This window comes from Lissotriton vulgaris, chromosome 1_2, assembly GCF_964263255.1.
Source record: "Lissotriton vulgaris chromosome 1_2, aLisVul1.2, whole genome shotgun sequence".
NCBI classification, from domain to species: Eukaryota; Metazoa; Chordata; class Amphibia; order Caudata; family Salamandridae; genus Lissotriton; species Lissotriton vulgaris.
In genome coordinates this window covers 16,990,027-17,008,912 of record NC_141686.1, presented here as the reverse complement: position 1 = coordinate 17,008,912, position 18,886 = coordinate 16,990,027, and the positions used below count along the sequence as shown (strand labels likewise).

Genomic DNA, 18,886 nt, shown 5'->3' with positions numbered 1-18,886 from the left:
TTGCAGGATCTCTGGTTCTGTGAGTAGAAATAGTGTTATCCTCTGCCTGTACACTTGCTCCTCCCTTAGCCAGACCCTCTCTTCTGCTTCCTGTAGCCGTAGCCGCCTTGCTATCACGTAGAATTTCGCCATTCTGGTCACACTGTTGCATTTTGGGTACATATTTATAGCCTGCACCTGGTTACCACCTGCTTTCAATCAATGGTAAATACAGACTCTTAAATACCGAATTTCACGACATTCGGTATTTTAGAAGTCTCCTACATCTCAAAACCCATTTTTTTCCATTTCTTATTTACCAAATTCGGTAAATACCAATTTCGGTAAATTCCGACTCACTTTTACCGATTCGGAATTTTTTTGACACCTACATCTCATTATCCAAATACCGGTCGGTAACGGCAGAAATTCGGTATTTTCGTCCGTTACCGACCGGTATTTGGCTACCTACATCTGGCCCCAGATTCCTTAGCAGAGATGGCCCTACTCACTCTAAACGTTAAATACGCTCTCATGTATTACATTGGCAGGCCTATGCCTTTCCATAGATCAAACCAACTCATTATAGCCTTCACAAAGCCTTACAAGGGCCATTATATACCCAAAGCAGATATTGCTGGATGGATAGTCAAATGCACTCTGACCTTTTATCATAAGGCTCCCTGATATACTTAGGGCACACTCTTCACGAAAGAAGGCAGCAGCTATGGTCTTCCTAGGGAATATTCCCCTCGTTGACATGTGTAAATCAGCAACTTGGTCAGCCTCCGTTAATTTGACTCCCCGCCAAAACATACTTTCACCAAACTCAGCTGTGTTGCCATCTTCGCCAAACAACTAGTTATGGTTGGGCAAACGGTCTTGGTGACCATATTTCAGACTTCAGCATCATCCACACACTAGCCACCAAATATTGAATAGTACTGCTTTACAGTTTACGTAGAGCATGTGTATCTCTAGCAAAGTCCTCCTTTCACAATACATATGTGCAACACCCTCTGTCTACTCACTACTCAATGATACTCTCACCAGTGTGTGAATAACAATCTAACATGGAGTCTGTGCCCATGCACATTGCCAGGTAAGAGAGGAGTCACTATATACCTTTGTGACTTGAAAGAGTCCCTCGAATTAAAACAACATGCAGACATCTGAGCCTAATACTAAATGGCAGACATATGCGTAGCATGTGAATCTGCAGAACTAAATACTGCAAACATGCTTACCATCTAAGTAACATTTTCCTCCCTAGATATATATTTTTTTAATATGTAGTTTGTGTAATGAATGATGAATTGTATCCCCCAGATAAGCTGTTTTAAATGATTATGCAAATCATGTTAGTTATTTCGATAAGTAACACCTGTCGGGTTTTTGTAACTTTGCATTACCCATTATTTATATTTGTATTTTATCTGTACATGAAAGGCTCACAAAGCCGTAAATAAATCATACTAATTAAGCATGTAGTTTTCTGCAGAGTGTTACATTGGAAAGAGTGTTAACATCGGCACAAACAAGCTTTCTGACCATTTGATTTATGTCTCACGTATTTAAATAATAGGAATGCACAAATAGTCATTGTGCTTTGACTCCACCACTCCTGTCTTTCGCTAGTGGCTTTTAAATTACAAATGAAGTCTGCTTATAACTACTGCCATAATGCCAACTTAATTTCACATGGATGAGCAATAATTTGAATGACTTTACAAATTGAGTTTAAGCTACTTCAAAGAAACACATAATTGTGATAGAATGAATGCATGCATTGATCAAATTTGTCATTTGCTTTATTTTTTCCAAAGATGGAAGATGATGTTTTCCATGAATTTTGCATCGAGATCGGTGTTGAAAATATTCGAGCATATGAACAAGAACATGTTAAACAGCAGGAAGAGAATGACAGAAAACGGTCAGATGTCTTACTATTCGTGAACCCTCCATTAGCCATAATATACTTTTTATTTAACTTGTTTTACGATTTGATAACTCTTAATGTCTTTAATAATGAAGCGTCATTATAATGTCACTGAATGATATTGATGTAAAGAAAATGTATTGTGTGTATTAAAACGTGTATTCCTTGGTAGTTTTCTTTACCAGCTCCATCGTCCTTCATTGTAGGAAGCTGTATTTTTATTTGATAGTGCCAATATAAGGGCACACCATGTAAAAAGTTCAGATCACCCTTATTGGTTTACAGGTCTTAAATTAATAATTCCAAGTTCTCTATTTGTGGTAATGTGGTAGAGCAGCTTAGGCTTCTCAGAGGGTAGTGTTTAGCTGTTGTTGCACACACAGAGTCAATAAATGAGACAGAGACTCAAGAAGAAATTTAATACCAATTTAGAAAAATAACATATGTATTTATAAATGTAGACACCAAGATCATCGGAATTAGGTAAATACTTTCGGAGATAGGATTTTTACAGTAAAATGCTCAAATAAATGTTTTTGAGGCATGAGCCTCGAACGCGGTGATGTTATTCTATTAGAGAAACATACACTGCGTACATATACTTGCAAGTGTTTCTTGAGGGTATTTTGGGACTTAAGGTGCTTAGGGGCTAAGGTCCAAGAAAACACCAGCAGTACGATTTTACCTGCTGTGGTGAGTTTAGGTGCAGAGGTGTTGGTTGCGTAGGTTGCCTTGAGCGCTACGTGGTAAAGTCGAATGCAAAGTGCCTGTAATAGAAAGGCTGTGAGGGGAGACAGGACCAGTCCAGCGGGAAACCAAAGGGGTGCTTGCCCTTGAGGGTCTGTGGGGCAAGGGGACACTGTCAGTTTATGTGAACTCAGGCTGTCGTGTTCGGCCGCAGAAGTGTTTTGTCTGGGGGGTCGCTTGCTTTCGGGGTCCTCACTTTACTTGGGTGACCTGGAGAGGTAAAGAAAAAAGAACAGCAGGGCCACTCTTGGTGCAGGCCTCGTGATCTTGAAGTCCCTTGTCAGCAGGTTGGCGTTGGTGGTGTCTGGGCTGGACACTCAACAAGCCTTGATTGCTTCAAATGCACCGGTGCCCAGTGGATTGGTGCTATGGGGCTCCTGGAGGGTCTAGCATCTCAAAACATGTGGAGAGATGGGGCTGACATCCTAGAACCACTGTGACCTTGGTAAATTGTAAATTGATACTTGTATAGCGCACTACTCACCCGCAAGGGTCTCAAGGCGCTTGTACGAATACCGCTGTGGAACCCGTCCTGGCTTTTCCCTGTGAGGCGTCCACTCCTGGGCACCCCCAGGCTGAAGGCCAGGCATCCTTAGCGTTGTGGGGGCCGTTGTGGATATTAAGCTAGCTATTGCCCAGAGTTGCAGAGTGGGACTCTATGATTAGAATAGGCACCGAGGCGAGAATTATCAGGTCTGTGGAATTTTGAGCCCAAGACCCGCCGAGGCGGGGAATTGAACCCTGGTCCCAGGCTAGACCTCTGCATCAGGGTCTACCGCTCTAAGCATTGAGCCACACTTCTTGGTGGTCCCAGTGGTCTGAAAAAGAGGAGTTCTCTTCCAGGGGATACTCATCAATAGTCATAAGCACTGCATCTTTAGTCTTTTCCTGACTAATTCTACAATTTTTGTGGTTTTTTGACCTTTTTTTCCAGTCAAAATGCCTGCCTTATTTAATAAGTGTCCGGCCTGTGGAAAAAAAATGTCTAAAACAGACCCTCATTCGGTCTGTGTGGCTTGTCTTCCATCCACACACAAGCCAGAGCTTTGCTATCATTGCAGCAAGTTATCAAACAGAACTTTAAGAGAGAGGGAGAAGAGCAGGCTTCAGTTCCTGCATGACAGAGGTGAAACCGTGAGTGGAAGAGAAGAACTTCACTCCAGGAAACCTTCTCCTCAGCGGAAAGAACATAAGGAAAGAGGGGAGAAGAGAAAACATCGTTCCCCGTCGAGTTCGAGGGACAGATCTTCTTCTAGAGTTCCGGTATGTTCGAAATCGTCGAAATCAGCGTCACGTCTTCCGTTGACGTCGAGGTCGCCGTCGAAGAAGGATTCGCCGTCGATGAGAGGTGAGAGACGTCATGAGCGTAGGCGATCCAAGTCTGGCTCCCCTACGACTACGAGAGGACGGGACTCGACGTCGTCTCATCGACGTCGACGTTCGCCGTCGAAAGGCTCAAAAAGTCAGTCAAGGCCGCCGTCAAGAGGCGCTATGACATCGACGTCGAACCGGGAATTGGAGGCTTCGACGTCGAAGAGCCCTGATCAGTCGAGGCACACGACACCTAGAAAAGCGTCGTCGTCGAAGCGCTTGACTCCATCACCCAAGAGACCCTCGACGTCGAGGAGGTCGACGCCGAGGACGTCGACGACTCCGCCGAGGAGGACGACGCCGCCGAGGAGGACGCCGCCGTCGAGGAGGTCGCCGCCGAGGAGATCATCTCGGGAAAAATCGACGTCGAAAAGGCCACGTTCCACTTCGCCTGCAGCTAAGCGACCTAGAACGGCTTCTAAAGGCCGATCTGAGGTTTCTGTGGCTGTTTCTGGGAGTTCATCTTCATCCCCTGACCTGAATATAGTTCAGATCTCTCCAGAGCCTTCAAGAGCGCCATCACCTACAGGAGCTAACATATCTCCACGATGGTTGGGAGAACTTAGAGACTGGAAGATAAGGAGAATCAATCTTCCAAAGTCTTGGTCCAGGTCGCCAGTGTCGAAAAGAACCGTGTCAAGATCAAGGTCACCTCTTCTTCGAGTGATCCAGTCTCCTGAAAGGCGGCAACGTACTCCGCAGAGGAAGTCTCCTTCCGTGAGAAGGCGGACGCCTTCTCCGAGGTCTTCACATCACCGATCATCCAAGAAACGTGATACGAGATCCTCGACAAGATCTACGAATTCGAAGAGATATTACTCGCCTACGTTATCTTCGACTCCTCCGAGCAGGATATCGCCGATTGATGACGTAATCACTTTCAATGAGGTTCTTTGCCGGGGAGCAGCGAAACTTAATATAGAGATGCCTGTCTCTACTGCGAAGACTACAGTTATCTTCGAAACTTTGCATCAGAGATTATCATCGAGACCTTTACTTCCTCTGGTTCCAGGTCTTTTGGAGCCTGCCGAACATAAGTTCTTAACACCGGCTTCTTTGGGAGCGGTCCCCTCACGGATCGCAAAGAAGTACAGGGCTCCGGACATTGACCCGTTATTTTTAAGAGCAGAGCCGCAACCTGATTCGGTCATCGTCTCAGCGGCACGTAAGAATCAAAATGGATCAACGTCCTCGTCTGTTCCCCCAGACAAGGATAGCAAGACTTTGGATTCGGTAGGAAAGAAGATGTGTGCCACTTCTGCTTCCTACATGAAGGTTGCCAGCTCCTCCGCTTTATTGGGTCGCTATGACCGTTCTCTTTGGGATTCCTTATCCAGATTCGCTGAAAAACTTCCCAAAGAAGACAAGAATGACTTCTTGGAAATACTTCATGAAGGTGGGCTAGTGTCTAATCAGGTGATTAGCGCAGCTGCGGATGCTTCCGATCTATCCACGCATGGCTATGCTCATGGTCTTTGTGCTAGGCGTTCAGCTTGGCTAAGGCTTACGGGACTCAAACCTGAAGCCCAGCAACGCATTCTAAACCTGCCTTTTAATGGGAAAACGCTCTTTGGGTCTCATGCTGACGACGAAATGTCAAAAATGAAGACAGAGCTGGATACTGTGAGAGCTGTAGGTCTTGAAAAGAGAAAGGACATTTTTAAGAAAAAATACCGTCCTTATGATCGGAGACAGAGCCAGCAGAGGGTTCAAACCCCTCAATGGTCTTCACAACAAAATCAAGGAAGATCTCAGTTCTCCCAGCGTCGTCCTGGTAGAGGAAGAGGCGGAATTTCCAGACAGTCTGCTCCTGGAAACAAGCAGCAACAGCAAAAGCAGTGAGTGTTTGCTTCCCCTGAGCCCGTTGACCACTCCGGTGGGGGGAAGTGTGCGTTTTTACCTGGAGGAGTGGAAAAACATCACAAACGACGCATGGGTGCTGAATATTGTGCAAAATGGATATGCAATCAGGTTCAAGTTTCCACCACCCTCAATTGTTCCTCAAAAGACTGTATTCCATCGTCTTCACCTTTTGAAAAAGGAAGTGTCGGTGTTAATCCAAAAGAAAGCCATCGAGGAGGTCCCAAGGACACAACGTCGAAAAGGAATTTATTCCCGTTACTTTCTAGTTCAAAAGAAAGGTCCAAACAGGGAGTACAGGCCCATACTAGATCTCAGGCGCCTCAATCAATTTATCCGACGAGAAAAATTCAGAATGCTGGCGTTACATCAAATAACACCACTTCTGCATCAAAAAGACTGGATGTGCTCCATAGATCTTCAGGATGCGTATTTTCACATCCCCATTGCCCAAAAACATCGGAAGTTTCTGAGGTTCTGCATACAAAACAATCATTACCAATTCGCAGTCTTGCCCTTCGGGCTAAAGTCAGCTCCTCGCACCTTTTCAAAGTGCATGGCAGTCGTAGCGGCTTTCCTGAGAAAGAGGCATATCTTAGTCTATCCCTATCTAGACGATTGGCTGCTAAAGAGTGCATCTCCAGCTCTACTTCAACAAAATCTCACGTTCTGTATTCATCAGCTGCGAAGACTAGGTCTACACGTGAACTTCAAAAAGTCTATCCTCAATCCCACACAGAGGATCCACTACCTGGGCGCACTTCTGGATTCAAAGGACGCAAAAGCGTATCCTTCGGAGGAGAGACTATCATCCATTCTCCTCAAGTGCCAAACAATGTTAAGGACTCTTCGACCAACGGCCAGACAGATCTCGTCTCTGCTGGGATCCATGGCGTAGTGCTGCCGAAGTTTTCCAAAATGTCATCCAGGAGCTGATTGCTGGCATACCGGGAGTAATAAATGTCAGCGATGACATCATGGTGCACGCCCGCACAATCCCAGAGCACAACCAACGCTTGGCGCAAGTTTTTCGCAGACTCCGCAGTGCGGGGCTCACACTGCACCGAGATAAGTGCGAATTCCTGCGAAACAAACTGGGGTTCTTCGGATATGTGTTCTCAGCTGAAGGCGTCAACCCTGATCCTGACAAGGTTAAAGATATCAAGGATGCGCCACCGCCCACGACGGTCACGGAAGTCAGGAGTTCTCGGCATGGTAAATTACTGTGGCCGTTTCATCAAGGACTTGGCCAACCTGACTCTCCCCCTGCGTGAACTCACTAAGGACTCCATCCCATGGAGCTGGGGACCTGAACAGGAAAAGGCATTTCAGGACATCAAGAGCTCACTCTCCAGCAACACCACGCTGGCGTTCTTTGACCCGCGACACTCCACTCTCATTGCGGTAGATGCCAAAGAAACACCCTGCCGTTCTCTCTCGTCAACAGATCCGGACAGCAAGGAAGCCTCTTGTGCGGCACTTTGGATAGACACAGGAGATCCGGGTACCACCATTGGCGAGGCCAATCCGGAGCCACCAGAATCATGTCTGTCTTGTACTTGTACAGCTTCTTGATAACCAAGGGAATGAGTGGAATCGGTGGAAAGGCGTAGAGCAATGTCTCTGTCCAGTCTATCCACAGAGCATTCCCCTTGGATCCTTGTTGTGGGTACCTGGATGCGAAGACGCGGCATTTTGCGTTTTCTGCGTCTGCAAAGAGATCGATTTCTGGTAACCCCCAGGTTTGAAAGACGTCTTTTATTACCTCGTCTTTTAAGACCCAGTCGTGCGCTTCTGCGAAGTGTCTGCTTAGTTCGTCTGCTTGGACGTTGAGGACACCTGGCAGATGGACAGCTGTAATTTTCATACCCCGAGCCAGAAGCCACTTCCAGATTGCTTGCGCTTCCAGCGACAGAGGTCTGGATCTCGTTCCGCCCTGCTTGTTCAGATAGTACATCGTTGTTGTATTGTCCGTCTGAACAAGCAGAGAGGATGTCTTGAGCACAGCAAGGGTCTCAAGGCGCTTGTACAAATACCACTGTGGAACCCGTCCTGGCTTTTCCCTGTGAGGCGTCCACTCCTGGGCACCCCCAGGCTGAAGGCCAGGCATCCTTAGCGTTGTGGGGGCCGTTGTGGATATTAAGCTAGCTATTGCCCAGAGTTGCAGAGTGGGACTCTATGATTAGAATAGGCACCGAGGCGAGAATTATCAGGTCTGTGGAATTTTGAGCCCAAGACCCGCCGAGGCGGGGAATTGAACCCTGGTCCCTGGCTAGACCTCTGCATCAGGGTCTACCGCTCTAAGCATTGAGCCACACTTCTTGGTGGTCCCAGTGGTCTGAAAAAGAGGAGTTCTTGACAAGTGCCGGCGCAGGGATGTGGAATTCCTATAGCCCAACGCCCGGGTCATATTGTTTGGGGTCAAGGGCAACCCGATTTCATATGTATTTTGTTTGGAACAGGTAGGCCTAACCCTGTGCAGCAAAAACGCTTTGGCTGCCAGTTTGCAGGACCACATTATGGATCAGGGAAGTGCACTGTCTGCAGTTAAGTGTTATATCTGAAAGAAACATGTAGTGATATATTACTTACCTTAGAATTACCCACCGGGCGTCAGACTGGATGGTGCTAATTTTTCTCTTTTGGAAAATTGGGGCCCCTGCCTAAAAGGATAAACCCTAGCAAGGTCTAGTATTTTTTTTGTAAAGAATAGATTGTACACACCGGGTTACGTGCACTTGTACTTTTGAGTAAACTAGACGTTGTATTTAGATAAATCAATATTCCACCAAGTAGCTTCTGTTAAGCGTTTTTATTTATATTTCATCTCTATTATTTTTTCTTAACTCTTATTTCATTTCTGTTTTATATAAACACATTTTTGTTATTTTTGTACAAAGATTTTTTACATATAATACATGACAATAGTTTCACATTAAATAATCCTTAAAATATTTGCACAGTTTATAGCTTCATTCCTTCAACACAGAATATATTCCCTTCAACATGTTTCGGCTGTTCCCCTTCCTCAGGAATTCTGCATTTTCTTTTTTTATCAACAGTGGCTATAATGATGAAAGATAATATTTTAGTATTTTCTCTTTTACAACAAGTTATTCATTCTCAACGTCTAGGTAATTACTTCTGTTCTTTTATCTGTATCAGTGATTCTATCTGTCAATTTTGTTGTGATTTACCCACTGCCATAAGTCGGCCCTGCCTTGCTGGGTGCTATCGTATCTCCACTTATATACATATATTCATAGAAACTATACATTTATATACATATTTTACAATTTTCTCAAACAATTATATACAATATACACACCAATTACTAGATTTCTCAGTACAATATTTACATTCAGACAATTGAAACTAATCTATTGCTTGCAGATGGGAGCTTGTCATATGTTAGACCTCAGGAGGAATTATTTGAGTGGGAAGGGGGGTATTGGGAGGGGGAGTCTTGGAGAAAAGCATCTGAGAGGATGTACATTACCTGCTTAATATTGTAGATTCTGTGTAATCTATACCCTGTTAGTTAAATTCATTCTTTTCTGTATACGCTAACAGTCCTTTATCTTATCATACCTTTGCGTCTAGGACGTGGGCGCCCGAAATTTGGATAAGCGATATTTCTTAAAGACGTAATTAAAAGCAGGATTATTGCTTCCTCAAATGGGAAATATATATGTTAGCTGAATTAGTTTAAAGAGCGATATCTATGGCTGTATCCTACTCCGAATATGGCAAGGGGGTTGTACCTGTTTTATTGCGTGGCTGCCTGAGGGCTCTTCTGCCGGAGCTCGGGGCTGTTGCTCTTCCGATCGTTAGCTTTTAAAGTCGTAGCGGTGAATACCTCTATTGAAATTATATATATGTTTTTGTTTAATTGCTGGCTTTATTCGTTATGGCTCTCTACTAAAAACTTAGAAGTGGAAAGAGCTACCTGAATATATAACTCGACTCCGAGTGTTGTTCTATTCGCGAAGGTTTTAATGGGGTGGTCGATCTCTGGAGGCTGGATGGAATCGCCTTTTGACACTCGCCTTCTAATATTTGGCTATGTATACAAAAAAACACATAGAGGGTGTCTTTTTTAGTTAGTCATTAATTTCATAAGTGGGACGTGTTTAAATATTATGGTAACTAAATCATTCCTATTCATTTACATACCTAATTCGTTCCTCATGGGCTTGTACGGCATATCACTCGTCCGGTTGTATACGACCCTAACGTTCGCTTGGTTCTAACTCCATTTAAACTAAGATTTTTGGCGCCAAGCTACACCATTCTTTCTGGGACTCGCAAGGTCTCGCGTGAATTAGTCTGCGTGAACTATTTGCTATTTTCACGGGTTGAAAAATCCGCTATCTTATATTGGTCCCATTAAGCTAGGTTGCAGCTACAGATTATTATTAATTTCGTTTTAACTCTATGTATGACCTCTAGTTCTTTTATAAGTATGAGCGTTGTTTTTTTAAATACTAAAGATATACTTGTATTTACGATAGTGTGATATTTACTCGTATATCTCCCATTGTTGTAATCTAGTGGGATCTCTTTATATACAATTCTATAATTACTAGAAGTTTTTCTCTTACGTCAGGAGTCGAAAATAGCACATTATTTGGGAATACAAACTATGGACTGAGATGGTCATTTTGCTCTATGTGCCAACAATCATAGAGACCAATTGAATAATACTAGCAGGCAAACAGAGTGCTGCCATCTGCAGGTAATAGTCAACCATTACCATTTATACATATAGAGTTTGGTACACATTTTTCTTAAGACATTACTCCCTTATTCTACTTCCCATTCTATTGCAACTTCTTCATATCCTAATTGGTCAATAAATTCCTATCATATGATGGCTTGTTCCCACGGAATTTCTGCGTTGAGCCCATTAATTGCAGTACCCAAAAGAAAAATCCAATAGACTTCTCTCATTTTGCGTATTTTATCTTGTTCTAATCCTGCTCTTGAATGTATCCTTTCTAGGATGAACCACGCTATGTTGTCTGGTGTGTGGTTATGTTCTACATAGTGGCTCACCATAGGTGCTGCTAATTGTTTTGTTCTTATTGCTGACCTGTGTTCTGTCAATCTGACATTGAGGGCTCTGCCTGTCTGCCCTACATAACCTTTTTTACAAGGACAAATGATCAGATAAATTACATTTGTGCTTCTGCAATTGTTTAGATCTGATGCTTGTATTAACTGTTTGTTAAAAGTGAGACTCACCCTTTCTATTGCAGATTCACAGGATTTACAGTTGGAGCAGCTGTAGTTTCCTACTACTGGTTTCATATTTGTTATTGATCGTTGCATAGTGGTTGTCTTAGTTGTCATTCTTGATCTCACTATGTGGTCCTTGAGTGTTTTATTTTTTTTATATGCAAAAATGGGCTTGGGTAACTGCTCTTGTTTGGGAACATTAACATTTAGTATGTGCCAATTGGCACATACAGTCTATCTTATTCTTTCATTGATATTTGAGTGTTTTGTTACAAATACCAACTGGGGAATGATTTTGCTTGTTTTTGGTTGTAACAAACATTGTCTGTCATAAAAACGGGCCCGTTTAAATGAGTCTCTTATTATTTTTTTTGGGATATCCTCTGGTCAAGAATTTTTCTTTCATTATTAAGGCTTTGGTGTCGTAATCTTGTATATTAGTACAATTACGTCTCAGCCTTAAGAATTCTCCAAACGGCACACTGTTTTTTTGGGTAGCTGGATGGTAGCTATCATAGTGGAGGAGTGTATTTTTCGCAGTGGGTTTAACAAATAGTTCAACAATTAATGACCCCTTTTGATGTTTCATTACTACATCTAGGTAGTTTACTTGTTCCCTATCTGTGTGGTGTGTGAACCTGATGTTGCTGTCACATGAATCTATCCATTGTAGGAAGTCTTCTAACATGTCTTCATTATCAGTCCAAATGAAGAACACGTCATCTATGTATCTGGCCCAGTTAGTCACAGACTCATAAAAGGGCGCAACTTCATTAAACACAAACTGAGATTCAAAGTAGGCCATATAAATGTTGGCAATTGTGGGGGCGCAAGAAGCCCCCATGCTGACTCCTTGTTGCTGTTTGTACAACCTGCCATTGAATTCGAAAACACTGTCATTAAAGACAATGTTTAGGCACTCTAGGGTGAATAGGCTGGGGCACTGAATCTTATATTTTTGTATAAACCAATGTGTAGCATATAATGCTCCTGAGATTGGGATATTACTGTACAATGCTACAATGTCCATTGTAACTAGAATGTGGGCTGTATTACAGTAAAGTACATTCTCTACAAGGTTTATAATTTGCCTAGTGTCTTGCACATGTCCTGGGATGTAGGCGACATGCGGACATAAGATTGTGTCTATATATTTGACCAGTGGTTCTGAGGTAATATGAATTTTTATGGTCAATTGTGTCCCCTAACGTAGACCCCAACGGCTCCATGTACGTGCTTCAAGTACATGTATGTTCCCTCCACAACCAGCTATGAAGACGCAAATACATTTGCGTCCAACGTCAACATGTCCTCTTTCAGATCCACCATGAATGGGTCGAAGATTCCGTTCCTAAGTATGCCGTGCCACCGTCTTTACATGGTGCACTTTCACGTTTTCCTGGCTCTGGCGAGCTAGGCCCTGATTTCTGCCATCGAGCCCTTTCTGCCTTCTGCCTCTGAAAGCTGCAGCCTGGATCTGCATCCATGACCCTTACCCTACTCCCTGTGCGGCGAGCGGTGCCCGGCTTGGCCTGCTTGCCTGCCAAGACAATTCAGCCTTCAAGTTATCTGCTCCGCTCCTCGAAAATACATTCCTGTCTAGTGATTTAGGAAAACATCTCCCCAGCTGCAGAGCAAAGGGCCCGGCCTTTTCTGTCTCCATGCAAGTAATTCATTGCTCCCGTTACCATGGTAGGCCCATGGCCCCTCGCATTTCACGTAGACACGTAGACACATATGCACGCACTAGCAGTCAGTATAGAATAGCCTCTGCCAGAGAGACCTTTCCTTCTAGATAATACAGTTCCTCAAACACAAGATATTAGATATGATTTGGGTTTAGGTTGTTCTGACACGCCAGACTTCTGTCTCCACGTATAGTGCTAAATGTCAAGTCCCCTTCACCCTCCAGTTCCACGTCAATCACAGGTCATGCTGCTGCGCGCGCATCTCTGCCATGTATTTCTGCTGACACTGCAGGATTCCTCTATTGATCCACCCACCTGTGACACTTCCATGTAACGTTTCTAGCACACACCTACGTGTGCGCCCTCGTGCACGCCTTCTGTTACGTACATGTGTTCTTATCTCTTTTCTCTCAGCTGTTACGCCTTCTGTATCCATCACCATTATATGCATTTACTATATATATTGTACTCTGTTAATAAAGCATTGTCTATCCCTTCCTGAACCTTCGTGGTGATGGAACATGATACCTGGTTCGAACCAATTCCATTTTATGGAATAAAACCCTTATAAACTCAGATGCCACGGACTCTGCCTCTCATTTCTGATTGAGTTATTTTTATTGAACTTTACCGCATAGAAATTCCGCATAGGTAAACTTTATTTACCACATAATTTGGCGCCCGAATAGGGACCCCTCCCCCACCTTACGCGCCGGCGGTGCGTTGCAGGCCTAGCCCCCTGCCACAGCCGTGACGGACAACTACGCGTACCCGCAGGATTTCCTGTATCTCCCTCAGGCCAAAGGAGGTGACTGAGGCTGCGATCGACACCCAGACGAGGCGGTGAGGAGTGCGGAGGATCCCGACCAGAGCCCAGCCGAGAGAGCAAGGTCCGAGGTGTTCAGAGGCCCACCAGTTCCGAAGTACCTCCGTCACGAGTCGAGTCCAGTCCAGTCCAGTGTCGAGTTTCCGAGGCCTTCCGTTCCGTGCTTCCCGGTGAGTACCGTTGCTGGGGACGCATCTAGACGGGTGCATTAATTTGTGTCCGGTCAAGACGGGTTTGGGTACACAGACCCGGTCTGCACTGTTTTAGCAGTGTATCTGTACTGTTTAGCAGTATATCAAGTATCAAGTTATCACGTTATTGTCCGTTCCGAAATGTTTTAATGTGTTTTAATGTTGTGGTATGAGTGATTGTTTGATCTTCATTACTGTGTTTATTGTATTAGTTGTGTTCAAGTCCGAGTAAGTATCAAGTATCAAGTATCAAGGTTCAGAATGCCACTGTTTACTAAACTACGTCAGATAGGAACTAGAAAAGGGATACTCGAGGAAGCTGTTCCCATCCCACCCAGGGACACTCCCGGATATTTTATGTACCACAAGCACGGCTTAGATGCCGTATTATATCTCGACTTGTGGGTGGATTACACTAAGGATTTAGCAGAGAATCAGAGATGGCCCGCTACAGGGACATGGGATGCCGAGTGCATCATGAGAGTAGAGGAAGCATTATGGAAAAAGAAAGCTAGACAGTCACAGAAAGATGCCATTGAACTTTGGCGTAAAGAATCACACAGACGGACAGAGAAAGCACTCAGAAAAGCAGAGAAAAGTAGAGAGGATTCTGAAAAAGCTAAAGAAAAGGAACTACTAGAAGAAGGAGAACGAGTTAGAATGGAACAACACGATAGACGGAGTAATGCCATTATGACAGGATTGTATCCAGTCCTGGCCGAGGGCCTGCCTAAAGCGACCCCGAAAATACCGAAAGATCTGCCCCCTCCATTGGTTCCGACTAAATTACGTCACAAGACAGCAGCAGATATCTTTCTTTCTTCCTATTTAGACGATGTAGCTCCCGAATATACTAACGTCCCACCTATACCTGTACCACCCGCTGATCATCTGCCCCCAGGTCCGCAACAGCTTACCCCTCCCGGTCGGCTTCCTCCACCCTTACCTGTTATCCCCCCCGGTAATCCTTTTGGGCCTGGCGCGGTTCAGGCCCCAACCCAGTTACAGCAGGTACCGACCCTACAGCCAGTTCATGCTCACACCTCCGCTACAGGAGGTGCTACAGGAGGTTACCATACCCCGCCACCAGTACAGCGATTAACTATTAGGGAACTAGCAATGCAACGTACTCCGAAACCAGCCACAATTGAAAAGCTTAAAGAGTATCTTACAGACTGTAGATATGATCCAATACCAGGCCAAGACGGTTGCATGATATTAGCCTCAATACGTATAAGACGTGCTGCAAACTTTTTAGTTCTATTTCCAGGAATGGCAGATTATCTAGACAGGATATATCATTTTGTTCAGACTGGGGAGGATCAGGAATGTATTCACGAGGCCATGGCACACCAGAAAGTAGACAATCAAGGTTTAATATTAAGATTCCTCATAAACTGTTTCATAAGAGAACGAGACCAGCCTGGTGTAAATAAAGACGAGATGGAGGTATTAACTACATGGGGTCAGAATATTGCAGACGGAAAACATGATAGACAGAAAAGTATAGAGGCCATGTACAGAAAAATCCGTAAAGAAATAACAGTATTTCATGAAAGACAGAAAGCTGAAAATGAAGCAGATAATGACAAGAATGAAGCCTCAGAGGAGGATGAGCTAGAAGAAGACATAGGTATGTTAGCATATGTAGGAAAGGGTAGATCTTTTAATAAAACGTTACGTCCAGAAAGCAAGAGACTTTTCCATTCTGCTATGTCAAATCCGAAGACTCCTGAACATCTATTTCAGGCTACCGATAAAGTACTTCAAGAACGAATGGGGTACCATGTACTCAATTCCATGGACGAACAAGAATTAGCCAGGTCAGCAGTACAATGGGCTGACAATTCCGATAAATATAATGATGACGCATTAGCGCAAACATTTTTTAATCTTTCCCCAGACGAACAGCGACTGGCTGGTATGTACATGATACAGCATCTCCTTACGTTGTATAAGAGCCAACATTCTGATCCAGGTCCCCTACCTGATGTACTAGTAGAGTTACTCACGAATAAATGGAGAGGCCTGGGTACCGATTTAATTAAAGTAATTTTAGAACATCGACACAGATATAGTGCCTTCCTGAATCCACAGTTTGTTGCAGTTCCACCTCCAGAAAGAAAAATGTTTTACATAGACAGACAAAATCCCTTGCGAGAAGTACATCCAGTCAGGAATAATGATAACACCCTTACACGTGTGTATGTATACACGCCTATAACTAAAATGGAATTGTTAGAAATGAAGAAAATAGTGCCCAGTCATGATAAAGACCCTGCAGGTTTTCACCGTGAAATGAAAGACATGTTACTCATGGGAGATTATACCTATCCCGACATTATGAAAATATTGAAAGTATTATTGCCTGCCGGTATTTACGAGAAACTCAAAGAAAAAGAATGGGAGGTGGGAGACACAAAGATAGATTGGCTGCATTAGAAAATGAAGAAGCGACCCGAACCCCAGGGTTGGGTCTTGGGGACAAAACTAAAGCATTACCAGGATTGTTAGTACAGGTCTTGCCACGATTATTAGAAACTAAAAAGGAGGACTGGGATGCAATCTCAGCCTGCAAACAGAAACCCGATGAAGACACTAGTGATTTTTATTCCCGATTTGAGAAATGTTCCATTATTAATAGTGGCCTGAAAACAAGTAGCGAGTCATACCCACACCTTTTTGTATCCAAATTAGTCGAGAATTCACTGCCCCAAGTTAAGAATCGTGTATTGAAAGTCGAGAGCACATGGCAAGCAAACACGCCTTCCCAAATGTTACAGATGTTACAGTACCACCAGAACAGAATAAGGGAAGAACATGATCACGAACAAAGACGTATGAAAGACACGAAAATGAAAATGCTCGTTGCTCAGTCAGTTCCAGCTGACGGTCAGAAAAAGGGCATGACACAGTCCAATAATTCGGCAGCTCCTGTTAAAGGGACATGCAACTATTGTAAACAGCCAGGTCACTATGTAAACGATTGTGCAGTTTTGAAACACAATATATCTACAGGTAAAACTAAAGAGAGACCGCGTCCTCCTAGACAGGACCAGGCCCAACAACACGTTACACAGAATGTACAGCCTATGCATGCTCCACAACAGACAGTACAGACCGTAGCGGTACCACAGCCACAACCGATTGCCGCAACACAACATACAACACAGCAGATGTATCAGTATGCTCAAACTGATTATCCTGATTACCAGCGATACACATGAAACAGCCTAGAGAGGGTGGTTGGCTTGCCTCTTATTGAGGTTCCTGTAGATCAAGAGGATCCTTATGTACATAGTCAAGTATTAGGAAAGGATAGAAAGTTTTTGATTGACACAGGGGCAAGCAGGACAACAATCAGTCACGACGAGGTTCCAGGGGCACCCCTCTCAGGCTCACCGAATGTTTCCCTTGGATTTTCAGGAAAGCCTATTGTAAATGAAGTATCGAAACCAGTTCCCCTTTCAGTTGGTCCGTTGTCTCGCACTACAGATTTATTGCTCACGAAATCATGTCCAGAAAACTTATTAGGTATCAAGACACTGAAAGCTCTAGGAGCTGTAATTTGTTGTTCTCCGGAAGGAGTGAGATTGTTTCTGCGTGACTTTAAGGGTCACTATGTGTTGAGAGATATTGATTCCAGATTACAGAATGTTCCTGCACATTTATGGGCACAAGGCCCCACTGATGTAGGTTGTATGCACATCACTCCATATCGTGTCACGCTCAAGCCAGGAGTAGTATTACCACGAATCCGACAATACAAGTTACCCCCAGATGCTGTAGTGGCTTTACTGAAAATCATTGACGAGCTCATTGCACAAGGAGTGGTTGTAGAAACCGACTCGAATCTATGTAATTCCCCTATCATTCCGATTCTTAAACGCACTGATCCAAATGCACCTCCAGTTTATCGATTAGTGATCGATTTACGAGAATTGAATAAATGCATTGTACCGCAGTACCCTGTGGTTCCAGACATCTCTTCATTATTGACAGCTATTGATTCAGAGGCAACGTTCTTTACTGTAATTGATCTGAAGAACGCCTTCTTTAGTGTCCCAATTGATCCGGAAAGCCAATATCTTTTAGGATTCTGTTTAAATGGCCGAAGCTTCAAATTTGCACGCGCACCTCAAGGATTCACAGAAAGCCCCAGCATCTATAGCCAAGCATTGAAAAGACAACTTGACAGTATTCACATGCCTGACAACACTGCCCTACTTCAGTACGTCGATGATTTATTGATCACCGCCCGTAGTGAACCAGAATGTGAACAAGCATCACTGACAGTTTTGTATTTCTTGGCTGACAAGGGACACAAGGTGTCTCCTTCGAAGCTGCAATTCTGTGTTCAGCAAGTGGTATACCTTGGGCACTTGCTGTCCAAAGGGGGGAGACAGCTAACACCTGACCGTATCCAGTTATTTGTAAACATGTCACAACCCAAGACACAAAAGGAGGTACGGGCCTTTATAGGCCTCACTTCTTACTGTAGACAATGGATTCCTCAGTATGCATTTCTAGCCAAGCCACTCATACAGTTGACAACACAGGAGGCAGCGACATCGACTGTCCTCCCTTGGACTCAGGAACATACACATGCTTTTGACGATCTGAAGAAAGCCCTATGTCAAGCACCTGTTTTAGCGACACCATGTTACAGTAAACCTTTTACACTTTTTGTCACAGAACGCGAAGGTACTGCATTGTCAGTACTCACCCAGGATCAAGCAGGTTCACACAAACCGTGTGCTTATTTTTCTAGTACATTAGATCCAGTAGCCCAGGCTCTGCCTGCGTGCTTGAAATCTGTGGCAGCAACAGCTCTTGCAATCAGACAAAGTGATTCCATAGTGTTAGGACACCAATTGACAGTACAAGTTCCACATTCCGTGGAAGTTCTTTTAAACAGGACACAGACTCAACACTTGACTATAGCACGACTGACAGGTTATGAATTGACATTGTTTCAGCCACACATAGAAATCAGACGTTGCAATACATTGAATCCAGCTACACTTTTGCCACTAAGTGAGAC

At 44.0% G+C, this 18,886-nt stretch overlaps 1 protein-coding gene and 1 long non-coding RNA gene across 2 annotated transcripts in view; one reads left to right on the top strand and one right to left on the bottom strand.

Moving 5' to 3' along the window:
* The window catches only part of SMC1B (structural maintenance of chromosomes 1B), a 2,420,665-nt gene that overhangs the window by 1,500,898 nt on the left and 900,881 nt on the right, over positions 1–18,886 (top strand). Inside the window, exon 15 of the mRNA XM_086952745.1 lies at positions 1,806–1,912. Coding sequence (XP_086808871.1) covers positions 1,806–1,912 — 107 coding nt within the window. The remainder of the gene's footprint in view (positions 1–1,805; positions 1,913–18,886) is intronic.
* Positions 1–18,886, bottom strand: part of LOC147733851 (uncharacterized) — a 72,112-nt gene that overhangs the window by 2,851 nt on the left and 50,375 nt on the right. The gene's annotated exons all lie outside the window — the stretch shown is intronic.